The sequence below is a fragment of the Heterodontus francisci genome, chromosome 34 (assembly GCF_036365525.1).
Source record: "Heterodontus francisci isolate sHetFra1 chromosome 34, sHetFra1.hap1, whole genome shotgun sequence".
Taxonomy (NCBI): Eukaryota; Metazoa; Chordata; class Chondrichthyes; order Heterodontiformes; family Heterodontidae; genus Heterodontus; species Heterodontus francisci.
This window is the reverse complement of record NC_090404.1, coordinates 3,078,068-3,101,795: the sequence shown is the minus strand read 5'-3', so window position 1 is coordinate 3,101,795 and position 23,728 is coordinate 3,078,068. Positions and strand designations below refer to the sequence as shown.

General features: G+C 50.9%; 2 protein-coding genes across 3 annotated transcripts in view; both read left to right on the top strand.

Annotated features, from left to right (window-relative positions):
• LOC137348916 ((Lyso)-N-acylphosphatidylethanolamine lipase-like) overlaps positions 1 to 20,017 on the top strand; it is a 31,458-nt gene extending 11,441 nt beyond the window's left edge. Inside the window, exons 5-7 of one of the 2 annotated variants that reach the window (XM_068014150.1) lie at positions 2,308 to 2,419; positions 16,642 to 16,828; positions 19,084 to 19,381. In XM_068014150.1, coding sequence (XP_067870251.1) covers positions 2,308 to 2,419; positions 16,642 to 16,828; positions 19,084 to 19,287 — 503 coding nt within the window. In that variant the 3' untranslated portion in view covers positions 19,288 to 19,381. Of the gene's footprint in view, positions 1 to 2,307; positions 2,420 to 16,641; positions 16,829 to 19,083 lie in introns of both variants that reach the window. The other variant, XM_068014151.1, reaches the window with a different exon arrangement.
• A 577-nt stretch (positions 20,018 to 20,594) lies between these two features.
• On the top strand, positions 20,595 to 23,282 carry LOC137348456 (uncharacterized). Its single transcript, XM_068013762.1, has 4 exons — positions 20,595 to 20,599; positions 21,265 to 21,775; positions 22,225 to 22,642; positions 22,702 to 23,282. The coding sequence occupies exons 1-4, from the start codon at positions 20,595 to 20,597 to the stop codon at positions 23,280 to 23,282; spliced, it is 1,515 nt and encodes a 504-aa protein (XP_067869863.1).
• Positions 23,283 to 23,728: the final 446 nt, after the last annotated feature.

Here is a 23,728-nt window from a genome sequence, read left to right as displayed (position 1 = left end):
GTAAGGGACCGTCCTTATTTCACATCCATTGAGTAAGGGACCATCCATGTTTCCCAGCCAGTGAATAAGGGACCGTCCTTATATCACACCCATTGAGTAAGGGACCATCCGTATTTCACACCCATTGAGTAAGGGACCATCCGTATTTCACACCCATTGAGTAAGGGACCGTCCGTATTTCGCACCCATTGAGTAAGGGACCATCCGTATTTCACACCCAGTGAGTAAGGGACCATCCGTATTTCGCACCCATTGAGTAAGGGACCATCCGTATTTCACACCCATTGAGTAAGGGACCGTCCGTATTTCACACCCAGTGAGTAAGAGACCGTCCGTATTTCACACCCAGTGAGTAAGAGACCGTCCGTATTTCACACCCATTGAGTAAGGGACCATCCGTATTTCACACCCAGTGAGTAAGGGACCATCCGTATTTCGCACCCATTGAGTAAGGGACCATCCGTATTTCACACCCATTGAGTAAGGGACCATCCGTATTTCACACCCAGTGAGTAAGGGACCATCCGTATTTCACACCCAGTGAGTAAGGGACCGTCCGTATTTCGCACCCATTGAGTAAGGGACCATCCGTATTTCACACCCAGTGAGTAAGGGACCGTCCGTATTTCACACCCAGTGAGTAAGGGACCGTCCGTATTTCACACCCAGTGAGTAAGGGACCGTCCGTATTTCACACCCAGTGAGTAAGGGACCGTCCGTATTTCACACCCAGTGAGTAAGGGACAGTCCGTATTTCTCACCCAGTGAGTCAGGGACCATCTTTATTTCAACCCCAGTAAAAAGGGACCATCCGTATTTCCCAGCCAGTGAATAAGGGACTGTCCTTATTTCACACCCAGTGAGTAAGTGACCCTCCGTGTTTCACACCCAGTGAGTAAGGGACCGTCCGTATTTCACACCCAGTGAGTAAGGGACCGTCCGTATTTCACACCCAGTGAGTAAGGGACAATCTGTGTTTCAGACCCATTGAGTAAGGGACCATCCATGTTTCCCAGCCAGTGAATAAGGGACTGTCCTTATTTCACACCCAGTGAGTAAGTGACCCTCCGTGTTTCACACCTAGTGAGTAAGGGACTGTCCTTCATTCACACCTAGTTATAAGGTACCGTCCATGTTTCCCTCCTCGTGAATAAGAGACCATTCTTATTTCACACCCAGTGAGTAAGGGACTGTCCGTGTTTCCCAGCCAGTGAGTAAGGGACTGTCCGTGTTTCCCAGCCAGTGAGTAAGGGAGTGTCCGTGTTTCCCAGCCAGTGAGTAAGGGAGTGTCCGTGTTTCCCAGCCAGTGAGTAAGGGAGTGTCCGTGTTTCCCAGCCAGTGAGTAAGGGAGTGTCCGTGTTTCCCAGCCAGTGAGTAAGGGAGTGTCCGTGTTTCCCAGCCAGTGAGTAAGGGAGTGTCCGTGTTTCCCAGCCAGTGAGTAAGGGAGTGTCCGTGTTTCCCAGCCAGTGAGTAGGGGAGTGTCCTTATTTCACACCCAGTGAGTCAGTGACCATCCGTGTCTCACACCCAGTGAGTAGGGGACTGTATGCAATTCACACCTAGTGAGTAAGGGATCATCTGTTTTTCACACCCAGTGAGTTAGGGACCGTCCTTATTACACAGCCAGAGAGTGGAACCGTCCGTGTTTCCCACCCAGTGAGTTAGGGACCATCATTATTTCACACCCAGTGAGTAAGGGACTGTCCGTATTTCTCACCCAGTGAGTCAGGGACCATCTTTATTTCAACCCCAGTAAAAAGGGACCGTCCTTAGTTCACACCCAGTGAGTAAGGGACTGTCCTTATTTCACACCCAGTGAGTAAGGAACCGTCTGTGTTTCACACCCAGTAAGGGACCATCATTATTTCACATGCAGTGTGTAAGGCACTGTCCATGTTTCACTCCCTGTGAGTAATGGACCATCTATATTTCACACCCAGTGAGTAAGGGACCGTCTGTGTTTCGCACCCAGTGAGTCAGGGACTGTTAATATTTTACACTAGCTTATTCAGGGCATCATTTTTCACTGGGTAAGGGACCGTCCTTATTTTACGCTGCACCGATGAAGGAACTGTGCTTATTAAATGCTGGGTGAGTAAGGGACTGTCTTTATTTTACACTGCCGTGTGTTATGGGCCGTACATCACAATACCCCAGCAGGAGAGACACCCTGTGTAAAGTCTCTCTGGGAGTTTGGGTGGAGTATGGGGTGGCCCACAGTTCAGGTGATGGGCTGGGTGGGGAGTGTGGTGGGGGTGCGGGGAGGGGTGTCAGCCTGCTGCTTTCACCTCTGTGTCTCTTCCGCAGGCCCCTCCTTGGTCCAACGATTCCGGCCAGACTTGAAGATAAAGTACGCCGAGAGGTTTGAAGATGACACAATATTGGAATATGTTTATCACTGCAATGCACAGACCCCAAGGTGAGATGGTCCAGTGGTGAGGGGAGGGGATTGTTGCTACTCGAATAATGTTACAACCGAGGTGTGAGGAGTGCACTGTTAATTCAGTCCCACTTCACCACAGGGCACAACATATCAATAAATTTTCCCACTTACCCAGACAATCATAGACTCTTTTTCCCCAGAATAAAACACACCAACCAGGTGTCATTAATTATCAGTTTATTATAAAACTAATTTAACTAATAATGAGGTAAATCATAAACACACAGATTGAAATTTTAAAGTTCCCTTTTTACCTTTCTCACACACACACACACACACACACACACACACACACACACGCACACACACACCTGTTAACCGGGAAAATAAAAGGGGATTTTTTGTTTAAAGCCCAGAAAAAAAAAGAACAGGAAAAACCCCACTTAGGCTGAATACGTGATCAGACCTGAAGACAAAAAAAAAAGAAATGGGAAGATGTCCTTTGTGTTTGATTTGACAGCTGTCTGTTACTAGGATCTTCCGAGAACAGTTCTTTCCAGGAGATGATGATCAGTTTGGGTAGGCTTTCCAAGCGATGAAGCTACAGAGGATTAAAATAGGTTTTACAGCAGGAATGCAGCGACAGGGTTTTAGTTCCCACACATCCGATATGCAGGGTTTCTTCAAATACAGTTGGAAATAGGAAGCTGAAACTCTGTATGCAGGATTTCTTTTTGAGAGAGAGAGCTGGGTCTTCATTCGGGGGACAAAAACCCACTGCCTGTTTTAAAAGTTCAAACTGAAACTAAACCCTTCCAGAAGTCAAGTCTCCTGACATCTATAAATCTTGGCCTGTCACTTCTTTGTAAACATCACCCCGAGTCAAAAACAACCCCTGCTGGGTGATTATCCACAGACAGGTGCCGTCCAGGAAAATTTGTTTACAAGCCAAATTCAGGAACCTTCTGGTGACTTCTTTTTTTAAAAAAACATAAAGTTTAGCATATCTTCAAGATTCCAGATAATTCAGTGTCCATAATTCAAATATTGGTCCTTAACTTTAGTTTACAAAAGAAATGGAAGCAATCTCATAACAATACATCGCTGCCCCCTCTCCTGACATAACAAGGGATGTCTGCCACACGTAGACAAGTCCCCCATGAGTCTCTCTGGCCCCGTCCCCAGCAGGCACGGCTCTGAGGTCCACAATATGAGCAGGAAGATCCCAGTGCCCATTTCCAGCCAGTGTTGGGTAGGGGGGGTGGGTACTGAGACCCACGGTGCACAGGAAGATCCCAGCTCCAGTTCCATGTTGAGCGATCTGATCTTGGCTGAGGAGGGCAGTCGGAGGGCAAAAGTCACACCTCTGGTTTAGCGCCAGTGATTCCACTGGCTGCCAAGACGGATCGTACGTTGACGGGAGATCTTGCGTGCTGGGTCCGTGGGTCTTAACCATTTCAATAGTGTTTCTCGCGACGTCAGCACAAATCACAAACCCTGTGCAGCCAGCAAGGTATATTCCAAAGTGTCATCACGGTTACAATGTAGGAAACTCAGCAACGAATTTACGCACAGCAAGATCCCAAGAACAGCAATGTGATACAATGACAATATCATTTGGACTGATGTTGATAGAGGGATAAATATTAAACCCAGGAACCGGGGAGAACTCCCTCCCTACCGACCCTCCGACAGTGCGGCGCTCCCTCAGTACTGACCCTCCGACAGTGCGGCGCTCCCTCAGTACTGACCCTCCGACAGTGCGGCGCTCCCTCAGTACTGACCCTCCGACAGTGCGGCGCTCCCTCAGTACTGACCCTCCGACAGTGCGGCGCTCCCTCAGTACTGACCCTCCGACAGTGCGGCGCTCCCTCAGTACTGACCCTCCGACAGTGCGGCGCTCCCTCAGTACTGACCCTCCGACAGTGCGGCGCTCCCTCAGTACTGACCCTCCGACAGTGCGGCGCTCCCTCAGTACTGACCCTCCGACAGTGCGGCGCTCCCTCAGTACTGACCCTCCGACAGTGCGGCGCTCCCTCAGTACTGACCCTCCGACAGTGCGGCGCTCCCTCAGTACTGACCCTCCGACAGTGCGGCGCTCCCTCAGTACTGACCCTCCGACAGTGCGGCGCTCCCTCAGTACTGACCCTCCGACAGTGCGGCGCTCCCTCAGTACTGACCCTCCGACAGTGCGGCGCTCCCTCAGTACTGACCCTCCGACAGTGCGGCACTCCCTCAGTATGACACGAAAATTAGTGGTGTCGTAACTAGTGAGGAGGAAAGCCTTAGATTACAGGACGATATAGATGGGCTGGTAAGATGGGCGGAGCAGTGGCAAATGGAATTTAATCCTGAGAAGTGTAAGGTGATGCATTTTGGGAGGACTAACAAGGCAAGGGAATATGCAATGGATGGTAGGACCCTAGGAAGTATAGAGGGTCAGAGAGACGTTGGTGTACTTGTCCACAGATCACTGAAGGCAGCAGCACAGGTGGATAAGGTGGTTCGGAAGGCATATGGGATACTTGCCTTTATTAGCTGAGGCATAGAATATAAGTGCAGGGAGGTTATGATGGAGCTGTATAAAATGCTAGTTAGGCCACAGCTGGAGTACTGTGTACAGTTCTGGGCACCACACTATAGGAAGGATGTCATTGCACTGGAGAGGATGCAGAGGAGATTCACCCGGATGTTGCCTGGGCTGGAGCATTTCAGCTATGAAGAGAGACTGAAAAGGCTAGGGTTGTTTTCCTTAGAGCAGAGAAGGCTGAGGGGGACATGATTGAGGTATACAAAATTATGAGGGGCATTGATAGGTGAGATAGGAAGAGACTTTTCTCTGAGCAGAGGGGTCACTAACCAGGGGGCATAGATTTAAGGTAAGCAACAGGTGGTTTAGAGGTGATTGAGGAAAAATGTTTTCCCCCAGAGGGTGGTTGGAATCTGGAACACACTGCCTGAAGGGGTGGTAGAGGCAGGAACCCTCACAACATTTAAGAATTATTTAAATGAGCACTTGAAACACCATAGCATACAAGACTACGGGCCAAGTGCTGGAAAATGGGATTAGAATAGATGGGCTGAATGGCTGGCACGGACACGATGGACCGAAGGGCCTGTTTCTGTGCTGTCTAACTCTGTGACTCTGAGTACTGGGACCAGGGAATGTCAGCTTGAGTTACAGGGCATGATTCCTCAAACCTTCCGACATGGAGGCGAGAGAGACAGAGAGAGAGACAGTGACCCCATTGAGCCTTGGCTGACACTCAAATGAATCACCTCAACACTCACAATAACCATTGAATCAGAGAAAAATTACCGCACTGAAGGAGGCCATTCAGCCCATTGTGTCCGCCCCGGCCGAAGAAACTATCCGCCCAATTTAATCCCACCTTCCAGCACCTGGTCCGTAGCCTCGCCGGTTACAGCACTTCAGGTGCAGGTCCAGGTACCTTTTAAATGAATTGAGGGTTTCGTCCTCATGTCCCCTGTCATCCTTCCACCAATCATCTTAAATCTGTGCTCCCTGGTAATTGACCTCTCCGCTAGGGGAAACAGGTCCTTCCTGTCTACTCTATCTAGGCCCATCATAATTTTGCACACTTCTATTAAGTGAGCCCTCAGCCTCCTCTGTTCTAAGGAAAACTACCCTGGCCTGTCCAATCTTTTTTTTTATTTCCAAAATATACTTTATTCATAAAAATCTGTAAAAATTACATTGCCAAACAGTTTCCAAACAGCACCAAAAAATACAAACATTGCAAGGGAGATCAGTTTCCTTCAATACTGTCATGAGTTTCTTCCCAACCCTTCCGTTTCACAATTGTCATGTCAATTACAGTTTTACATTTACAGCAGAACAGATACTTTTTTTTAATTATTTCCCAAATATACTTTATTCATAAAAATCTGTAAAAATTACATTGCCAAACAGTTTCCAAACAGCACCAAAAAATACAAACATTGCAAGGGAGGTCAGTTTCCTTCAATACTCTCATGAGTTTCTTCCCAACCCTTCCGTTTCACAATTGTCATGTCAATTACAGTTTTACATTTACAGCAATTGAGAATATTAACGATACAGTTCGAGGGGTTTCCCATGGATCCAGCCCCTCAGTCCAGCTTGGTGGGGGAACCTTACACTGTGGTCTTTCCCCATTGAGCCTTTGCTGCGGCTGCCCCAAGCTTTAGTGCGTCCCTCAGCACGTAGTCCTGGACCTTGGAATGTGCCAGTCTGCAACATTCGGTGGTGGACAACTCTTTGCGCTGGAAGACCAGCAAGTTTCGGGCAGACCAAAGGGCGTCTTTCACCGAATTGATAGCCCTCCAGCAGCAGTTGATGTTTGTCTCGGTGTGCGTCCCTGGGAACAGCCCGTAGAGCACAGACTCCTGTGTTACAGAGCTGCTTGGGATGAACCTTGACAAAAACCACTGCATCTCTTTCCACACCTGCTTTGCAAAGGCACATTCCAGGAGGAGGTGGGCGACCGTCTCATCCCCACCACAGCCAACGCGGGGGCACTGTGCGGAGGGGGCGAGACTTCAGGTGTGCATGAAGGATCTGACGGGGAGGGCCCTTCTCACCACCAGCCAAGCTACGTCTTGGTGCTTGTTTGAAAGTTCTGGTGATGAGGCATTCCGCCAAATGACTTTGACGGTCTGCTTGGGGAACCATCCGACAGGATCCACCGTTTCCTTTTCCCGTAGGGCCTTGAGGACATTCCTTGCAGACCACTGCCTGATGGACCGGTGGTCAAAGGTGTTTTTCCGCAGAAACTGCTCCACGAAGGATAGGTGGTACGGCGCCGCCCAACTGCATGGTGCGTTCCGCGGCAATGTGACCAGGCCCATCCTTCGCAACACCGGGGACAGATAGAACCTCAGCACGTAGTGACACTTGGAGTTTGCGTACTGGGGATCTACACACAGCTTGATGCAGCCACACACGAAGGTGGTCATCAGGATGAGGGCCACGTTGGGTACATTTTTCCCACCCATGTCCAGAGATTTGAACATCGTGTCCCTCCGGACCCGATCCATTTTAGATCCCCAGATGAAGCGGAAAATGGCTCGGTGCTGGCCTGTCCAATCTTCCCTCATAGCTGCAACTTTCGAGCCCTGGCAACATTCTTGTAAATCTCCTCTGTACTCTCTCCAGAGCAATTATGTCCTTTCTGTAATGTGGTGACCAGAACTGTACGCAATACACCAGCTGTGGCCTAACCAGCATTTTATACAGTTCCGGCATTACATCCCTGCTTTTGAATTCTACACCTCGAACAGTAAAGGAAAGCATTCCATATGTCTTCACTACTCTATCTACCCATCCTGCCACCTTCAGGGACCTGTGGACATGCACTCCAAGGTCTCTCACTTCTTCTACCCCTCTCAATATCCTCCCTTTTATTGTGTATTCCCTCGCTTTATTTTCCCTCCCCAAATGCATTACCTCACACTTCTCGGGATTGAATTCCATTTGCCTCTTTTTCGGCCACTCAACCAAACCATTGATATCATTCTGGAGTCTACAGCTATCCTCTTCACTATCAACTACACAGCCAATTTTTGTGTCATCAGCAAATTTCCCAATCATGCCTCCCACATTTGAGTCCAAATCATTAATATATACCACAAACAGCAAGGGACCCAACACTGAGCCCTGTGGAACGCCACTGGAAACAGCTTTCCATTCACAAAAACATCCATCGACTACTACCCTTTGTTTCCTGTCCCTGAGCCAATTCTGGATTCAACGTGCCACATTCCCCTGTATCCCATGGGCTTTTATTTTACTGCTATGTGGGTTCTTGTCAAATGCCTGACTAAAATCCATGTAGACCACATCCACTGCACTACCCTCATCAATTCTTCGTGTTACATAGAAACACAGAAAATAGGAGCAGGAGTAGGCCATTCGGCCCTTCGAGCCTGCTCCGCCATTCAATATGATCATGGCTGATCATCCAAACTCAGTACCCTGTTCCCGCTTTCTCCCTGTATCCCTTGATCCCTTTAGCCCTAAGAACTATATCTAACTCTTTCTTGAATATATTTAATGATTTGGCCTCAACTGCTTTCTGTGGTAGAGAATTCCACAGGATCACCACTTTCTGGGTGAAGAAATCTCTCCTCATCTCAGTCATAAATGGCTTACCCCTTATCCTTAGACTGTGACCCCTGGTCCTGGACTCCCTGCCATCGGGAACATCCTTCCTACATCTAGTCTGTCCAGTCCTGTTAGAGTTTTGTAGGTTTCTATGAGATCCCCTCTCATTCTTCTAAACTCTAGTGAATACAAGTCTAATCGATCCAATCTCTCTTCATACGTCAGTCCTGCCATCCCAGGAATCAGTCTGGTAAACCTTCACTGCACTCCCTCTATAGCAAGAACATCCTTCCTCAGATAAGGGGACCAAAACTGCACACAATATTCCAGGTGTGACCTCACCAAGGCCTTGTACAATTGCAGCAAGACATCCCTGCTCCTGTACTCGAATCCTCTTGCTATGAAGGCCAACATACCATTTGCCTTCTTAACTGCCTGCTGCACCTGCATACTTACTTTCAATGACTAGTACACGAAGACACCCAGGTCTCGCTGCACTTCCCCCTTTCCCAATCTATCGCCGTTCAGATAATCTCCCTTCCTGTTTTTGCCACCAAAGTAATAACCTCACATTAGGATTATTTTCATTAGAAAGGCGGAGGTTGAGGGGGGACCTGATTGAGGTGTACAAAATCATGAGAGGTATAGACAGGGTGGATAGCAAGAAACTTTTTCCCAGAGTGGGGGATTCAAATACCAGGGGTCACGAGATCAAAGTGAGAGGGGCAAAGTTTAGGGGGGATATGCGTGGAAAGTTCTTTACGCAGAGGGTGGTGGGTGCCTGGAACGCGTTGCCAGCGGAGGTGGTAGACGTGGGCACGATAGCGTCTTTTAAGATGTATCTAGACAGATACATGAATGGCAGGAAGCAAAGAGATACAGACCCTTAGAAAATAGGCGACATATTTAGGTAGAGGATCTGGATCGGTGCAGGCTTGGAGGGCCAAAGGGCCTGTTCCTGTGCTGTAATTTTCTTTGTTCTTATCCACATTATACTGCATCTGCCATGTATTTGCCCACTCACTCAACCTGTCCAAATCACACTGGAGCTTCTCTGCATCCTCCTCACAGCTCACACTCCCACCCAGCTTTGTGTCGTCTGCAAGGGTCCAGTTACTTCCTCAAAAAACTCAATTAAGTTAGTAAGACATGACCTTCCTTAACAAATCAATGCTGACTATGCCTGATGAATCCGTGCCTTTCCAACTGGCAGTTTATCCTGTCCCTCAGAATACATTCTCACAAGTTACCCACCACTGAGGTCAGACTGACCAGCCTATAATTATTTGGCCTATCCCTTCCACCCTTTTTTAACAATGGTACAACGTTCGCAGACCTCCAATCATCTGGTACTTCTCCTGTATTCAGTGAGGATTTGAAGATGATTTTTTTCCAAAAATATACTTGATTCATAAAAATCTGTAGAAAAAAAAAATGCAGTACAAAACAGTTTCAAATGGACATTCCAGAAAGAGCAAAAGCAATCAGTTTTCTTCAATACAGAACGTGAGTTGCCTCACAACCCTTCCATTCCAATTTACATGCAATGTTTTACACAGCAAAGCCATATTTTGGTGTATACAGTTCAAGGGGTTTCCCATGGTTCCAGCCCCTCAGTTCAGCTTGGTGTGGGTCCTTACACTGTGGTCTTTCCCCATTGAGCCTTTGCTGCGGCTGCCCCAACCTTTAGTGCGTCCCTCAGCACGTAGTCCTGGACCTTGGAATGTGCCAGTCTGCAACATTCGGTGGTGGACAACTCTTTGCGCTGGAAGACCAGCAAGTTTCGGGCAGACCAAAGGGCGTCTTTCACCGAATTGATAGTCCTCCAGCAGCAGTTGGTGTTTGTCTCGGTGTGCGTCCCTGAGAACAGCCCATAGAGCACAGACTCCTGTGTTACAGAGCTGCTTGGGATGAACCTCGACAAAAACCACTGCATCTCTTTCCACACCTGCTTTGCAAAGACACATTCCAGGAGGAGGTGGGCGACCGTCTCTTCCCCACCACAGCCAACGCGGGGGCACTGTGCGGAGGGGGCGAGACTTCAGGCGTGCAGGAAGGATCTGACGGGGAGGGCTCTTCGCACCACCAGCCAAGCTACGTCTTGGTACTTGTTTGAAAGTTCTGGTGATGAGGCATTCCGCCAAATGACTTTGACGGTCTGCTCGGGGAACCATCCGACAGAATCCCCCGTCTCCTTTTCCCGTAGGGCCTTGAGGACATTCCATGCAGACCACTGCCTGATGGACCGGTGGTCAAAGGTGTTTTCCTGCAGAAACTGTTCCACGAAGGATAGGTGGTACGGCGCCGCCCAACTGCATGGAGCGTTCCGCAGCAATGTGACCAGGCCCATCCTTCGCAACACCGGGGACAGATAGAACCTCAGCACGTAGTGACACTTGGAGTTTGCGTACTGGGGATCTACACACAGCTTGATGCAGCCGCACACGAAGGTGGTCATCAGGATGAGGGTCACGTTGGGTACATTTTTCCCGCCCTTATCCAGAGATTTGAACATCGTGTCCCTCCGGACCCGGTCCATTTTAGATCCCCAGATGAAGTGGAAAATGGCTCGGGTGACTGCCACGGCGCAGGAGTGGGGTATGGGCCAGACCTGCACCATGTACAGCAACAACGTGAGTGCCTCGCCCCTGATGACCAGGTTCTTACCCACAATGGAGAGAGATCGCTGCCCCCACATGCCCAACTTTTGTCGTACCTTGGCTACTCGCTCCTCCCAGGTTTTGGTGCACGCCCTGGCCCTTCCGAACCATATCCCCAGCACCTTCAGGTAATCTGACCTGACAGTGAAGGGGACAAAGGATCGGTCAGCCCAGTTCCCAAAGAACATGGCCTCACTCTTGCCATGGTTAACTTTGGCTCCCGAGGCCAGTTCGAACTGGTCGCAGATGCTCATCAGTCTGAGCACGGACAGCGGATCCGAGCAGAAGACGGCGACATCATCCATGTACAGGGAGGTTTTACCTGAGTGCCTCCACTGACTGGGATTGTCACCCCTCTTATGCTCGCATCCTTCCTAATAGACTCAGCAAAGGGTTCAATACAGCAAACAAACAAGACCGGGGAGAGAGGACAGCCCTGTCTGACTCCAGATTGGATCGGGAAACTTTCCGATTCCCACCCATTGATTGAGACTGCGCTACTGATGTTTGTGTAGAGCAGTTGGATCCAATTGCAGATTCCATCCCCAAACCCCACTTTGGAAAGCACGTCCATCATGTAGGTGTGCGATATCCTGTAAAAAGCCTTCTCCTGGTCCAGGCTGATGAGGCAGGTGTCCACCCTCCTGTCCCGCACGTAGGCGATCGTATCCCTGAGTAGCGCGAGACTATCGGAGATCTTCCTGCCGGGTACAGTACAGGTCTGGTCAGGGTGGATCACCAACTCCAGAGCAGACTTGATTCGACTGGCTATGACTTTGGACAGAATCTTGTAGTCAACATTAAGCAGTGAGATGGGCCGCCAATTTCTGATTTCTACCCTCTCCCCCTTCTGCTTGTAAATGAGGGTGATGGTGCCTTTTCTCATGGATTCTGACATGCTGCCGGCCAGGAGCATACTCTCGTATACTTCCAGCAGGTCTGGGCCGACCCAGTCCCACAGGGCCGAGTACAACTCGACCGGTAAGCCGTCGCTCCCGGGAGTTTTACTCGTCTCGAAAGACTCGACGGCCTTTGTCAGCTCGTCCAGAGTTAGCGGCTTGTCCAGTCTCTCCCTCCTGCTGTCATCTAAGACCTCTGTGATAGATGACAGGAAGGACTGGGAGGCTCTGCTGTCTGTGGGCTTCGCGTCATACAGCCCAGAATAAAAGGATTTGCTGATCCTTAGTATGTCCGACGTGAACACGTTAGCAAGCCATCAATGGAGCGGACTCTGGACCGGAAGATGATCTTGGAGGCCTCCTTGGCAAAGAGCGAGGCCTGCTGGCTCTTCACCTCTTGGAGGTCCTCCTTGACCTCGATTCCCATCGACTGCAGCCGGAGCAGATTTTGCATAATTTTCTGGAGTCGGGACATTTCCCTCTGTCTCTCTCTCACCCTCTGAACACCTTTGTGGATGAAGAACCTCTTGATGTTCTCCTTGATCGCTTCCCACCAGTGAACTGGAGACTCAAAGAGGGGTTTCACGGTCCTCCAACCATTGTAATCCCTTTTGAGTTCCTCAACGTTCTCTGGGGTCAGCAGTGTCGCATTGAGCTTCCATGTCCCTCTGCCAACCCGCTGGTCGTCCTGTAAGTGACAGTCGGCCAGTAAGAGGCAGTGGTCGGAGAAGAACACCGGCTTGACGTCGGTGGATCCGACCGTGACAGCACGGGACACAAACAGGAAGTCAATCCTGGAACGGACAGACCCGTCCGATCTTGACCATGTGTATCTGCGCTGCGCTCCGTCTGCAGGTTTGCTGAAGCCGTCGTGCAGTTTGGCATCTTTAACTGTTTCTATTAGGAATCTGGACGTAGCGTCCAGTTTGCTGTCGTCACTGCCGGATCGTCCAGCCGCATCGATGATGCAGTTGAAGTCACCGCCTAGGATGACCGGCCTGGACATCGCCAGCAGCAGTGGGAGCTGCTGGAAGACGGTCAGCCGCTCGCTGTGTTGTACCGGGGCGTACACATTGATCAACCGGAGAGGAGCGTTGTTGTACATTACGTCTGCTACGAGGAGGCGACCGCCCACCACCTCCTTAACTTCGGAGATGTTGAAGTTACCTCCCCGCAGCAGAATACCCAGGCCGGAGGAACGGCAGTCATTACCCCCCGACCAGATCGATGGCCCGTGGGACCACCATCGCGACCACTGCCTGTAGGTGCTGAGGTGTGGTATTCCACACTCCTGCAGAAACAGTAGGTCGGCTTTGACCTTGGCAAGGTAATCCAAGGTTGAAACACATCGTGGATTTAATGCTACGCACATTAATGGAAGCAATCCTTACACCCATTTTTTAAAAGTTAGTTGTTGCTTCCCATACCATTTGTCCTCGCTAGTCCCAGTCCTTTGGGATGTTCCTGCATACCCATAGTGTGAGCAAGCAGTTTCTCATTCGTTGGGCTCAGAAACCCCTCCTGGTTACTCTTGGGGGTTTTGTTCCACTGGAGTGACATCGGGAGGGGGGGGGTGCATCATGATGGCAGCAAGGATTGGACTGTCGTCTGCTGGTGGTGTCTTTCCCCTCTTCCTCCTCGTGGGCGTTTCTGCTCCCGGCTTCCCGGAGCTGAGGTGCGCCAGACGTGTCTTTGCTCTCGGTGTCCCGGAGCTGGGGAGCACTGGACATGTCACTAGGTTTGGCACTTTGGGTTTGGGGCGTGCTGGGTCCCTCACAGTTTCCAGGGGCTGGGGGTCTTTATCTCCCAGCTCCTTTGAGTTCTGCTGCTTCTTTTGAAGGGGCTGTCATACCAGCAGTCCCCCGTCCAGTGAAGAGGAGCTGTTGCAGTCTGATTCAGAAGGTAGCCTCCACTGGTTTGGGTGGTGGCCTGTTCTGCTTTTGGAGGTTTTTTCTTTGTGGTTTTCCTTTGTACCACTTCTCCTCCATTGATTCTGTCTGTGGAGGAGGGGTTTCCGGGTGCTGGGTCGCTGGTTTCAGCTGCCTCCCCTTCCTTCTCCTTCTCAGGTAGAAGTTCCTCACTGCGGAGAAGGTTGCTTGTCTCCTTTCGAACACCGGACGCCTTTGTCGAACCTTCTCCCGGCCTTTCCTTGGACCTCGCTGCCTGAGCATAACTGAGGCAGCGTTTGGGGCAGGTTTTGTAGAGGTGGCCTGCCGCACCGCACAAGTTACAACACTTCCTCTGTTTCCAGTCCTTGGTCTGTTTAGTTTATGTTTATGTTTATGTTTAGAGATACAGCACTGAAACAGGCCCTTCGGCCCACCGAGTCTGTGCCGACCATCAACCACCCATTTATACTAATCCTACACTAATCCCATATTCCTACCACATCCCCACCTGTCCCTATATTTCCCTACCACCTACCTATACTAGGGGCAATTTATAATGGCCAATTTACCTACCAACCTGCAAGTCTTTTTGGCTTGTGGGAGGAAACCGGAGCACCCGGAGGAAACCCACGCAGACACAGGGAGAACTTGCAAACTCCACACAGGCAGTACCCGGAATCGAACCCGGGTCGCTGGAGCTGTGAGGCTGCGGTGCTAACCACTGCGCCACTGTGCCGCCCAAAGGTCTGATGTCCTTCCTCCTTGCAGATGACTGTCCTGCAGTTTGCTGCCACGTGACCAGATTTGCCACAGGTGCGACAAACTTTTTTTTTAAATGTTCTCTTGAATGTAGTTCAAGAATTTTGTCCCTTCACACTGTTTGTATCCCAGTTGATATTGGGGGAGTTGAAATCCCCAACTATAGTTTTTGCACTCCCAAATCTGCCTACATATTTGTTCTTCGACCTCCCTCTCACTATTTGGGGGTCTATAGTACACTCCTAATATTGTGGCTGCCCCTTTTTTATTTCTGAGCTCCACCCACATGGCTTCATTTGATGATTCATTTCGCATATCATCCCTCCTCAAAGCTGTTATTGATTCCTTAAGTAATAATGCTACACCTCCTTTTTTATCTCCCTCTCTATCCCGCACCAGGGATGTTGAGTTGCCATTCTTGCCCTTCCTTAAGCCAAGTTTCCATTATAGCAACAATATCATGTTGCCATGTGTCTATCTGTGCCCTTAGCTCATCGGCTTTATTTACTGTCCTCCTTGCATTTAAATAAATACTCTAACCCTGCCAAATTCCTCTGCTGCACACTTTTTAACCTTTGCTTCTTCTGTCTTTCAGAGTCACTCATTAATTTTCTGCCTCCTGTTCCCTGCCCTGAAATTTTCCTATCTAAGACTGCGTTCAGGCTCCCATCCACCTGTGAAGCTAGTTTAAACCATCCCTAACAGCACGAGCAAACCTTCCTGCAAGGATATTAGTCCCAGTCCTGTTCAGGTGCAGACCGTTCAACTTATACAGGTTCCATCTTTCCCAGAACCGGTCCCAATGCCCCAGAAATCTGAAGCCCTCCCTCCTGCACCATCCCTCCAGCCACACATTCATCTGGTGTATTTTCCTATTTCTATACTCACTAGCATATGGCCTTGGGAGTAATCCATAGATTACTATCTTTGAGGTCCTGCTTGCTAATCTCGTTCCTAACTCCCTAAACTCAGCCTGCAGGACCACATCCCTCTTTCTTCCTATATCATTGGTATCAATGTGGACCATGACCTCTGGCTGTGCATCCTTGCCCTCCAGAAGGTCCTGTAGCCACTCGTGATATCCATGCCCCTTGCACTAGGGAGGCAATATACTATCCTGGAATGACGTCTGTTCCCCTAACTATAGACTCCCCTATCACTATTGCTCTCTTGGCCTTTCTCCTCCCTCCCTGCACAGCTGAACTACCTCTCGCTGCACTCTGGTCATGACTCTCACTGCACTCTCCAGAGGAATCCTCTCTCCCATCAGTACTCAGAACTGAATACCGGTTAGAAAGTGGGATGCCCTCTGGGCACTCCTGTACTACCTGCCTTGACCTTCTTGTCTGTCTGGCAGCCACCCAGTCCCTCTCTACCTGTGCTCTCTGAAGCTCCGGTGTGACTACCTCCTGAAACGTGTTATCTACGTAGTTCTCTACCTCGCGGAAGTGCCACAGTGACTCCAGCCGCCACTGGAGTTCCGCCACCTGGAGCTCAAGCTTCTGCAGCCGGTGACACTTCCTGCAGATGTGTTTGTCAAGGACACATGGTGCGTCCTCGACTTCCCACACGCCACAGGAGGCACATTCTGCTTGGCCAAGAATTAAAATCTCTCCTGTCTGGTCTTTGACCCTCTGTAAGATCACGCTGTGAACTACCTGGCAGATTGCCTTTGTGCCCCTCACACGGGGCAATTGAACTTTGATGGAGGTGAGCTCCCCAGTGTCACAGAGGCTTCAGGGGGCCCTGAGGAACTAGGGGCGTGATGCCTTTCATGGTCGAATAGTCAGGATCTGATTGAGAGGGATGTCACAGTGGAACCAATGACACAGCCAGAGAGAGAGAGAGAGAAGGGAAACATGTGAAGTGTTTATTTACTCAGCCATTCTGCCTGACCGAGTCCCATCTGTTAACCAGCCACCCCATTTAATCACCCCCTGCACAGTGGCGAGGCAGCCTTCAAGGTGCTTTCCGAATCCTTTGGCTGGGCGAAGCGACCGATGCTGGGAAGGATCCACCTGATCCCGAAGGAAGTTCCCATCACCCTAATCTATGGGTCCCGCTCCTGGATTGAGCCCAGCAGTGGAGAGAAGGTGAAAAATCTGCGGCCGGACTCGTACGTGCAGACCATGGTAAGTAGCAGAAAATTCCCTCTACACTGTCCCCATCAAACACTCCCAGGACAGGTACAGTACGGGGTTAGATACAGAGTAAAGCTCCCTCTACACTGTCCCCATCAAACACTCCCAGGACAGGTACAGTACGGGGTTAGATACAGAGTAAAGCTCCCTCTACACTGTCCCCATCAAACACTCCCAGGACAGGTACAGTACGGGGTTAGATACAGAATAAAGCTGCCTCTACACTGTCCCCATCAAACACTCCCAGGACAGGTACAGGTAAAAAAACAAAAAACGGGGGTTAGATACAGAGTAAAGCTCCCTTTACACTGTCAGAGGAACAGTAGGCCATTCAGCCCATCGAGCCTGCTCCACCATTCGATATGATCATGGCTGATCATGCACTTCAATGCCTTTTTCCCACACTATCCGCAGAAACTGTCAATCTCTGCTTTTAACATACTCAATGACTGAGCTTCCACAGCCCTCTGGGGTATTTTCATATAACTGTCTAATTCCCTTTTGAATGTTTCAATTGAATCTGCCTCAACCACGTTCTAAGGCAGCGCATTCCAGACCTTAACCACTCGCTGTGTGAAAAAGTTTTTCCTCATGTCACTTTTGCTCCTCTTACTAAATACTTTCAATCTGTGCCCTCTCGTTCTCGATCCTTTCACGAGTGGGAACAGTTTCTCTCTATCTACTCTGTCCAGACCCCTCATAATTTTGAATACTTCTATCAAATCACCTCTCAGCCTTCTCTTCTCCAAGGAAAACAGTCCTAACTTCTCCAATCTATCTTCATAACTGAAATTCCTCATCCCTGGAACCATTCTCGTGAATCTTTTCGGTACTCTCTCCAATGCCCTCACGTCTTTCCTAAAGTGTGGTGCCCAGAACTGGACACAATTCTCCAGCTGAGGCTGAACTAGTGTTTTATACAAGTTCAACATAATTTCCTTGCTCTTGTACTCTATGTCCCTATTAATAAAGCCCAAGGTACTGTGTGCTTTATTAACCACTCTCTCAACCTGTCCTACCACCTTCAATGATTTGTGTACATATACACCAGGTCCCTCTGCTCCTGCACCCCCTTTAGAATTGTACCCTTTATTCTATATTGTCTCTCCATGTTCTTCCTACCAAAATGAATCACTTCACATTTCTCTGCATTGAACTTCATCTGCCACCTGTCTGCCCATTCCACCAACTTGTCTATGTCCTTTTGAAGTTCTACGCTATCCTCCTCACAGTTCACAATGCTCCCAAGTTTCGTATCATCTGCAAATTTTGAAATTGTGCCCTGTACACCAAGGTCTAGGTCATTAATATATATCAGGAAAAGCAAGGGTCCCAACACTGATCCCTGGAGAACTCCACTACAAACCTTCCTCCAGCCCGAAAAACATCCATTAATCACTCCTCTCTGTTTCCTGTCACTCAGACAATTCCGTATCCATGTTGCTATCGCTCCTTTTATTCCATCAGCTACAGATTTTCTCACAAGTCTGTTGTGTGACACTGTATCAAATACCTTTTCTGAGTCCATGTACACCACATCAACAGCATTGTCCTCATCAACCCTCTCTGTTACCTCCTCAAAAAAACTCCAGCAAGTTAGTTAAACATGATTTTCCCTTCACAAATCTGTGATGGCTTTCCCTAATTAACTCGTATTTGTCCATGTGACTATTGATTTTGTCCTGAATTATTTTTTCTCGAAGTTTTCCCACCATTGAAGTTAAACTGACTGGCCTGTAGTTGCTGGGCTTATCTTTATACCCTTTTATGAACAAGGGTGTAATATTTGCAATTCTCCAGTCCTCTGACACCACCCCCGAGTCTAAGGAAGACTGGAAAATTATGGCCAGTGCCTCTGCGATTTCCACCCTCACTTCCCGCAGTATCCCTGGATGCATCTCATCCGGTCCTGGTGCTTTATCCACTTTAAGTACAGACGGCCTATCTAATACTCCTCTTTATTGATTTTAAACCCCTCTAGTTTCTGAATTACCTCCTCTTTCGCCATTGCCTGGGTTGCATCTTCTTCCTTGGTAAAGACAGATGCAAAGTATTCATCCAATGCCTCTGCTCTGCCCTCTGCCTCCATGTGTAAATCCCCTTTCAGTGTTTCTTCCCCTCTCCATTCCTGTCAATCTCAGCCCACGTTCCGGCAGGTTATGTAGTTTTGTTGTCCGCAGGTCGTGACTCTTCATCTTTGAACTGAACTTTGACCCCAGCTGCTTTCTCTTGCCTTTCCCTTTCAGGCCATCGAGGGAGCCTCACACCACGTCTACGCCGACCGGCCGGAGGAGTTCAACACCGCCGTTCTCAACATTTGCGACTCGGTCCCCGATTCGCCCTCCCGTACTCTTCCCTCCTCCACTTCCTCCTCCTCCTCCTCCACCTCCACCCCTCTCCCTCGTTGCGTGCCTTCCGCTCCTCTGCTGTCAAACACTGCCTTGGAATAAAATGAAGTCTTGTGTCTACGCCAACAGCTGGCCCACTCCCCGCCACTCTTCAGAGACTCTGCCACCATTACCCCTCCGACTCGGGGCTCGGGCCCATCTGCCACACCTCCAGCAGGTTCTCAGCATGTCCAGGCTCGGCCCTGCCACCACCAGGTGAATTGTTCCCCCACCCACTCACCCCTCTCTTCATTGCCCCTCTCCCAGTTTGTTTCAGCTGTGAGGCTGTCACTCCAAAGTGACTTTTGATGAAAGGTTGCAGTCTTTTACTCAAGAGTCGACAGCCTTTCTGGCTGTTTGGGATTGGAGTCACCTAGAGGCACAGAGTATGTGAAGATGTCCACCTTTACAGTGACGTTGTTGGTGTTTTTCTTTTAAACGCTCCAACAATCTGAGCAGCTTCACGATCACTTTTCCCGACGCCGCAGGGACCCCCTTCCCCATTGTGTTCGGGATTCGCTGCATGGCCTGTTGGGATCTGAGCTTGACATGTCCACATCGCTGGTCCCTGAGGGAATGCCGCACTGTCGGAGGGTCAGTACTGAGGGAGTGCCGCACTGTCGGAGGGTCAGTACTGAGGGAGCGCCGCACTGTCGGAGGGTCAGTACTGAGGGAGTGCCGCACTGTCGGAGGGTCAGTACTGAGGGAGTGCCGCACTGTCGGAGGGTCAGTACTGAGGGAGCGCCGCACTGTCGGAGGGTCAGTACTGAGGGAGCGCCGCACTGTCGGAGGGTCAGTACTGAGGGAGCGCCGCACTGTCGGAGGGTCAGTACTGAGGGAGCGCCGCACTGTCGGAGGGTCAGTACTGAGGGAGCGCCGCACTGTCGGAGGGTCAGTACTGAGGGAGCGCCGCACTGTCGGAGGGTCAGTACTGAGGGAGTGCCGCACTGTCGGAGGGTCAGTACTGAGGGAGTGCCACACTGTCGGTGGGTCAGTACTGAGGGAGCGCCGCACTGTCGGAGGGTCAGTACTGAGGGAGCGCCGCACTGTCGGAGGGTCAGTACTGAGGGTGTGCCGCACTGTCGGAGGGTCAGTACTGAGGGTGTGCCGCACTGTCGGAGGGTCAGTACTGAGGGAGCGCCGCACTGTCGGAGGGTCAGTACTGAGGGAGCGCCGCACTGTCGGAGGGTCAGTACTGAGGGAGCGCCGCACTGTCGGAGGGTCAGTACTGAGGGAGCGCCGCACTGTCGGAGGGTCAGTACTGAGGGAGTGCCGCACTGTCAGAGTGACGGTCTTTCGGGATGAGATGTTAAGCAATGGGCCCCTGTCACCTCTGTTTAAAAAAAAAAATGGGCACAATTTGGAAGACGATGGGGTGGGAAGTTCGGAGGGGTTGGGTTGATCTCACTTATGTCCTGGGGCCAATATTTATTTCTTAACGTCCAACATCACTTTTTAAAAAAAAAGATGAGCATCTCGCTGCTTGTGGGATCATGCTGTGTAAATTGGCTGCCCCTTGCAACAGTGGTGACACTTTGGAAAAATACCCCTTGACTCTGAAGCGTGTTGGGTGTGTGTTGAGGACGGGAAAGGTGCGATATCAATGCACCCTCTTTCAATCCCGGATTACACGTTTGGTTAACATAAGCACTACACTATGGTACTGTCTCCTGCTGTCTGTATAAAGGGGATTGTGAGCCCAGGATCGATAGTGACAGAGAAAAGCATTCTATTATATTAGAATCAGTCAGCTGAGTACAGTTTACATTCTGCTCCTGTCAGGTAGCAGCCTGAGTGGACAAGTTTACCTGGTCTGTGTGTGTATGTGTGATCTGTCTCTTCCACTGTCTCGATTCTTCTCTCTCTCTGAATATCTCTTTGCCTCTATCGCTCTCGGCCTCTCTCTGTCTGTTGCTCGGTGCCTTGGTCCCTCCCTCTCCATCTCTTTCTCTCATTCTCTGTTTGTTGCGCTCTCTCTCTATCTCTTTCTCTCTCTCTTTCACTGTCTCCCTCTTCCTCCACCTTCCTTTGCCACTTCAGGTTTGTGGGCTCATCTGCCAGCAGGAGTGCCAGTCTGCTGGAGGAGAGCCCCCTCACTTCCAAACCCAGCAGGAGTGCCAGTCTGCTGGAGGAGAGCCCCCCCCCTTCCAAACCCAGCAGGAGTGCCAGTCTGCTGGAGGAGAGCCCCCCCACTTCCAAACCCAGCAGGAGTGCCAGTCTGCTGGAGGAGAGCCCCCCCACTTCCAAACCCAGCAGGAGTGCCAGTCTGCTGGAGGAGAGCCCCCCCACTTCCAAACCCAGCAGGAGTGCCAGTCTGCTGGAGGAGAGCCCCCCCCCTTCCAAACCCAGCAGGAGTTTCAGTCTGCTGGAGGAGAGCCCCCCCACTTCCAAACCCAGCAGGAGTGCCAGTCTGCTGGAGGAGAGCCCCCCTTTCCAAACCCAGCAGGAGTGCCAGTCTTCTGGAGGAGAGCCCCCCACTTCCAAACCCAGCAGGAGTGCCAGTCTTCTGGAGGAGAGCCCCCCCCCCTTTCCAAACCCAGCAGGAGTGCCAGTCTGCTGGGGGAGAGCCCCCCCCCCTTCCAAACCCAGCAGGAGTGCCAGTCTGCTGGGGGAGAGTCCCTCCTCCACACCAGCCCTTTGCCCCCTGTTCTCTGCCAAATAGCCAGCACAGTCCTTGCCCTGGGTGAGGATGGTCCAAATGTTGTGAAATCGAAAGCTTTAATCTGATTCTCTGAGACTGCCTGTGAATTTCAGTGCTGCAAAGATGTTGCTTGTAGGAACTCACTGGATGATCAGCAAAAGGAACTTGGGGAGGATTAGTGAGGTGGAGGGGACTGATAGTCACCTCTGGCATATACAAAGCTGAGTACAGCTGGGGAAGGGCCCTGGGATCTTCCTGCTCTGTGTTGGAGGCTTAGTACCACACTGGGTGGTGGACGCGGGGCCCTGGGAACCCCCCTGGTCTCTGTGTGGGACTCAGTACCGCACTGGGTGGTGTAGGTGGGATCTGGGATCCCCTGGTCTCTGTGTGGGACTCAGTACTGCACTGGGTGGTGTAGATGGGACCTGGGATCCCCCTGGTCTCTGTGTGGGACTCAGTACTGCACTGGGTGGTGTAGATGGGACCTGGGATCCCCCTGGTCTCTGTGTGGGACTCAGTACTGCACTGGGTGGTGTAGATGGGACCTGGGATCCCCCTGGTCTCTGTGTGGGACTCAGTACTGCACTGGGTGGTGTAGATGGGATCTGGGATCCCCCTGGTCTCTGTGTGGGACTCAGTACTGCACTGGGTGGTGTAGGTGGGACCTGGGATCCCCTGGTCTCTGTGTGGGACTCAGTACTGCACTGGGTGGTGTAGATGGGACCTGGGATCCCCCTGGTCTCTGTGTGGGACTCAGTACCGCACTGGGTGGTGTAGGTGGGACCTGGGATCCCCTGGTCTCTGTGTGGGACTCAGTACTGCACTGGGTGGTGTAGATGGGACCTGGGATCCCCCTGGTCTCTGTGTGGGACTCAGTACTGCACTGGGTGGTGTAGATGGGACCTGGGATCCCCCTGGTCTCTGTGTGGGACTCAGTACCCCATTGGGTGGTGTAGATGGGACCTGGGATCCCCCTGGTCTCTGTGTGGGACTCAGTACCCCACTGGGTGGTGTAGATGGGACCTGGGATCCCCCTGGTCTCTGTGTGGGACTCAGTGCCACACTGGGTGGTGTAGATGGGACCTGGGATCCCCCTGGTCTCTGTGTGGGACTCAGTGCCACACTGGGTGGTGTAGATGGGACCTGGGATCCCCCTGGTCTCTGTGTGAGACTCAGTACCCCACTGGGTGGTGTAGATGGGACCTGGGATCCCCCTGGTCTCTGTGTGGGACTCAGTACTGCACTGGATGGTGTAGATGGGACCTGGGATCCCCCTGGTCTCTGTGTGGGACTCAGTGCCACACTGGGTGGTGTAGATGGGACCTGGGATCCCCCTGGTCTCTGTGTGGGACTCAGTACTGCACTGGGTGGTGTAGACAGGCCCTGGCATTCACCCCCACCCCAGGCAGGAAACTGATGCAACATGATAGGGTATGACACCTTCTCAGAAGATGCTGGAACTTCGTAACTGATTCTTATAAATGCAACTGATTGTCATTTTGGGGATGTGGGTATCACTGGTAAGGAAGACATCTATTACCCATCCCCCGCTGTTGTTAGTAGCACCTGGTTAACTGCCCGGAGAAACGTCTGCAATCTATTCCCCAGGATATGACCAGAACAGCAGTAATGGAGGGGAGTGAGGGTGGGCGTGGTGGGGGTGGGGTGGGGAAACGGTGCAGAGAATGATCCCAGGGAGCTCGCGAGTTGAATCGGATCAGCGGGAGATCTTTAGCCTTGCAAAAGGTGCTGGCTGTGACTGAGTGGTGAGTGGTGTCACCTCCACCTCAGAAAGTGCAAGATCGAGCTGCTCCACCACACTTCCAGAAACGACAATCCTGGAATCCAGGGCCAACACTTCCC

Coding starts and splice junctions, on each gene's coding strand:
- LOC137348456 (XM_068013762.1), top strand. Junction 21,776..22,224: donor CAAACCCAGCAGGAGTGCCA/GTCTGCTGGGGG, acceptor TGGGTGGTGTAG/GTGGGATCTGGGATCCCCTG. Junction 22,643..22,701: donor TACCGCACTGGGTGGTGTAG/GTGGGACCTGGG, acceptor TGGGTGGTGTAG/ATGGGACCTGGGATCCCCCT.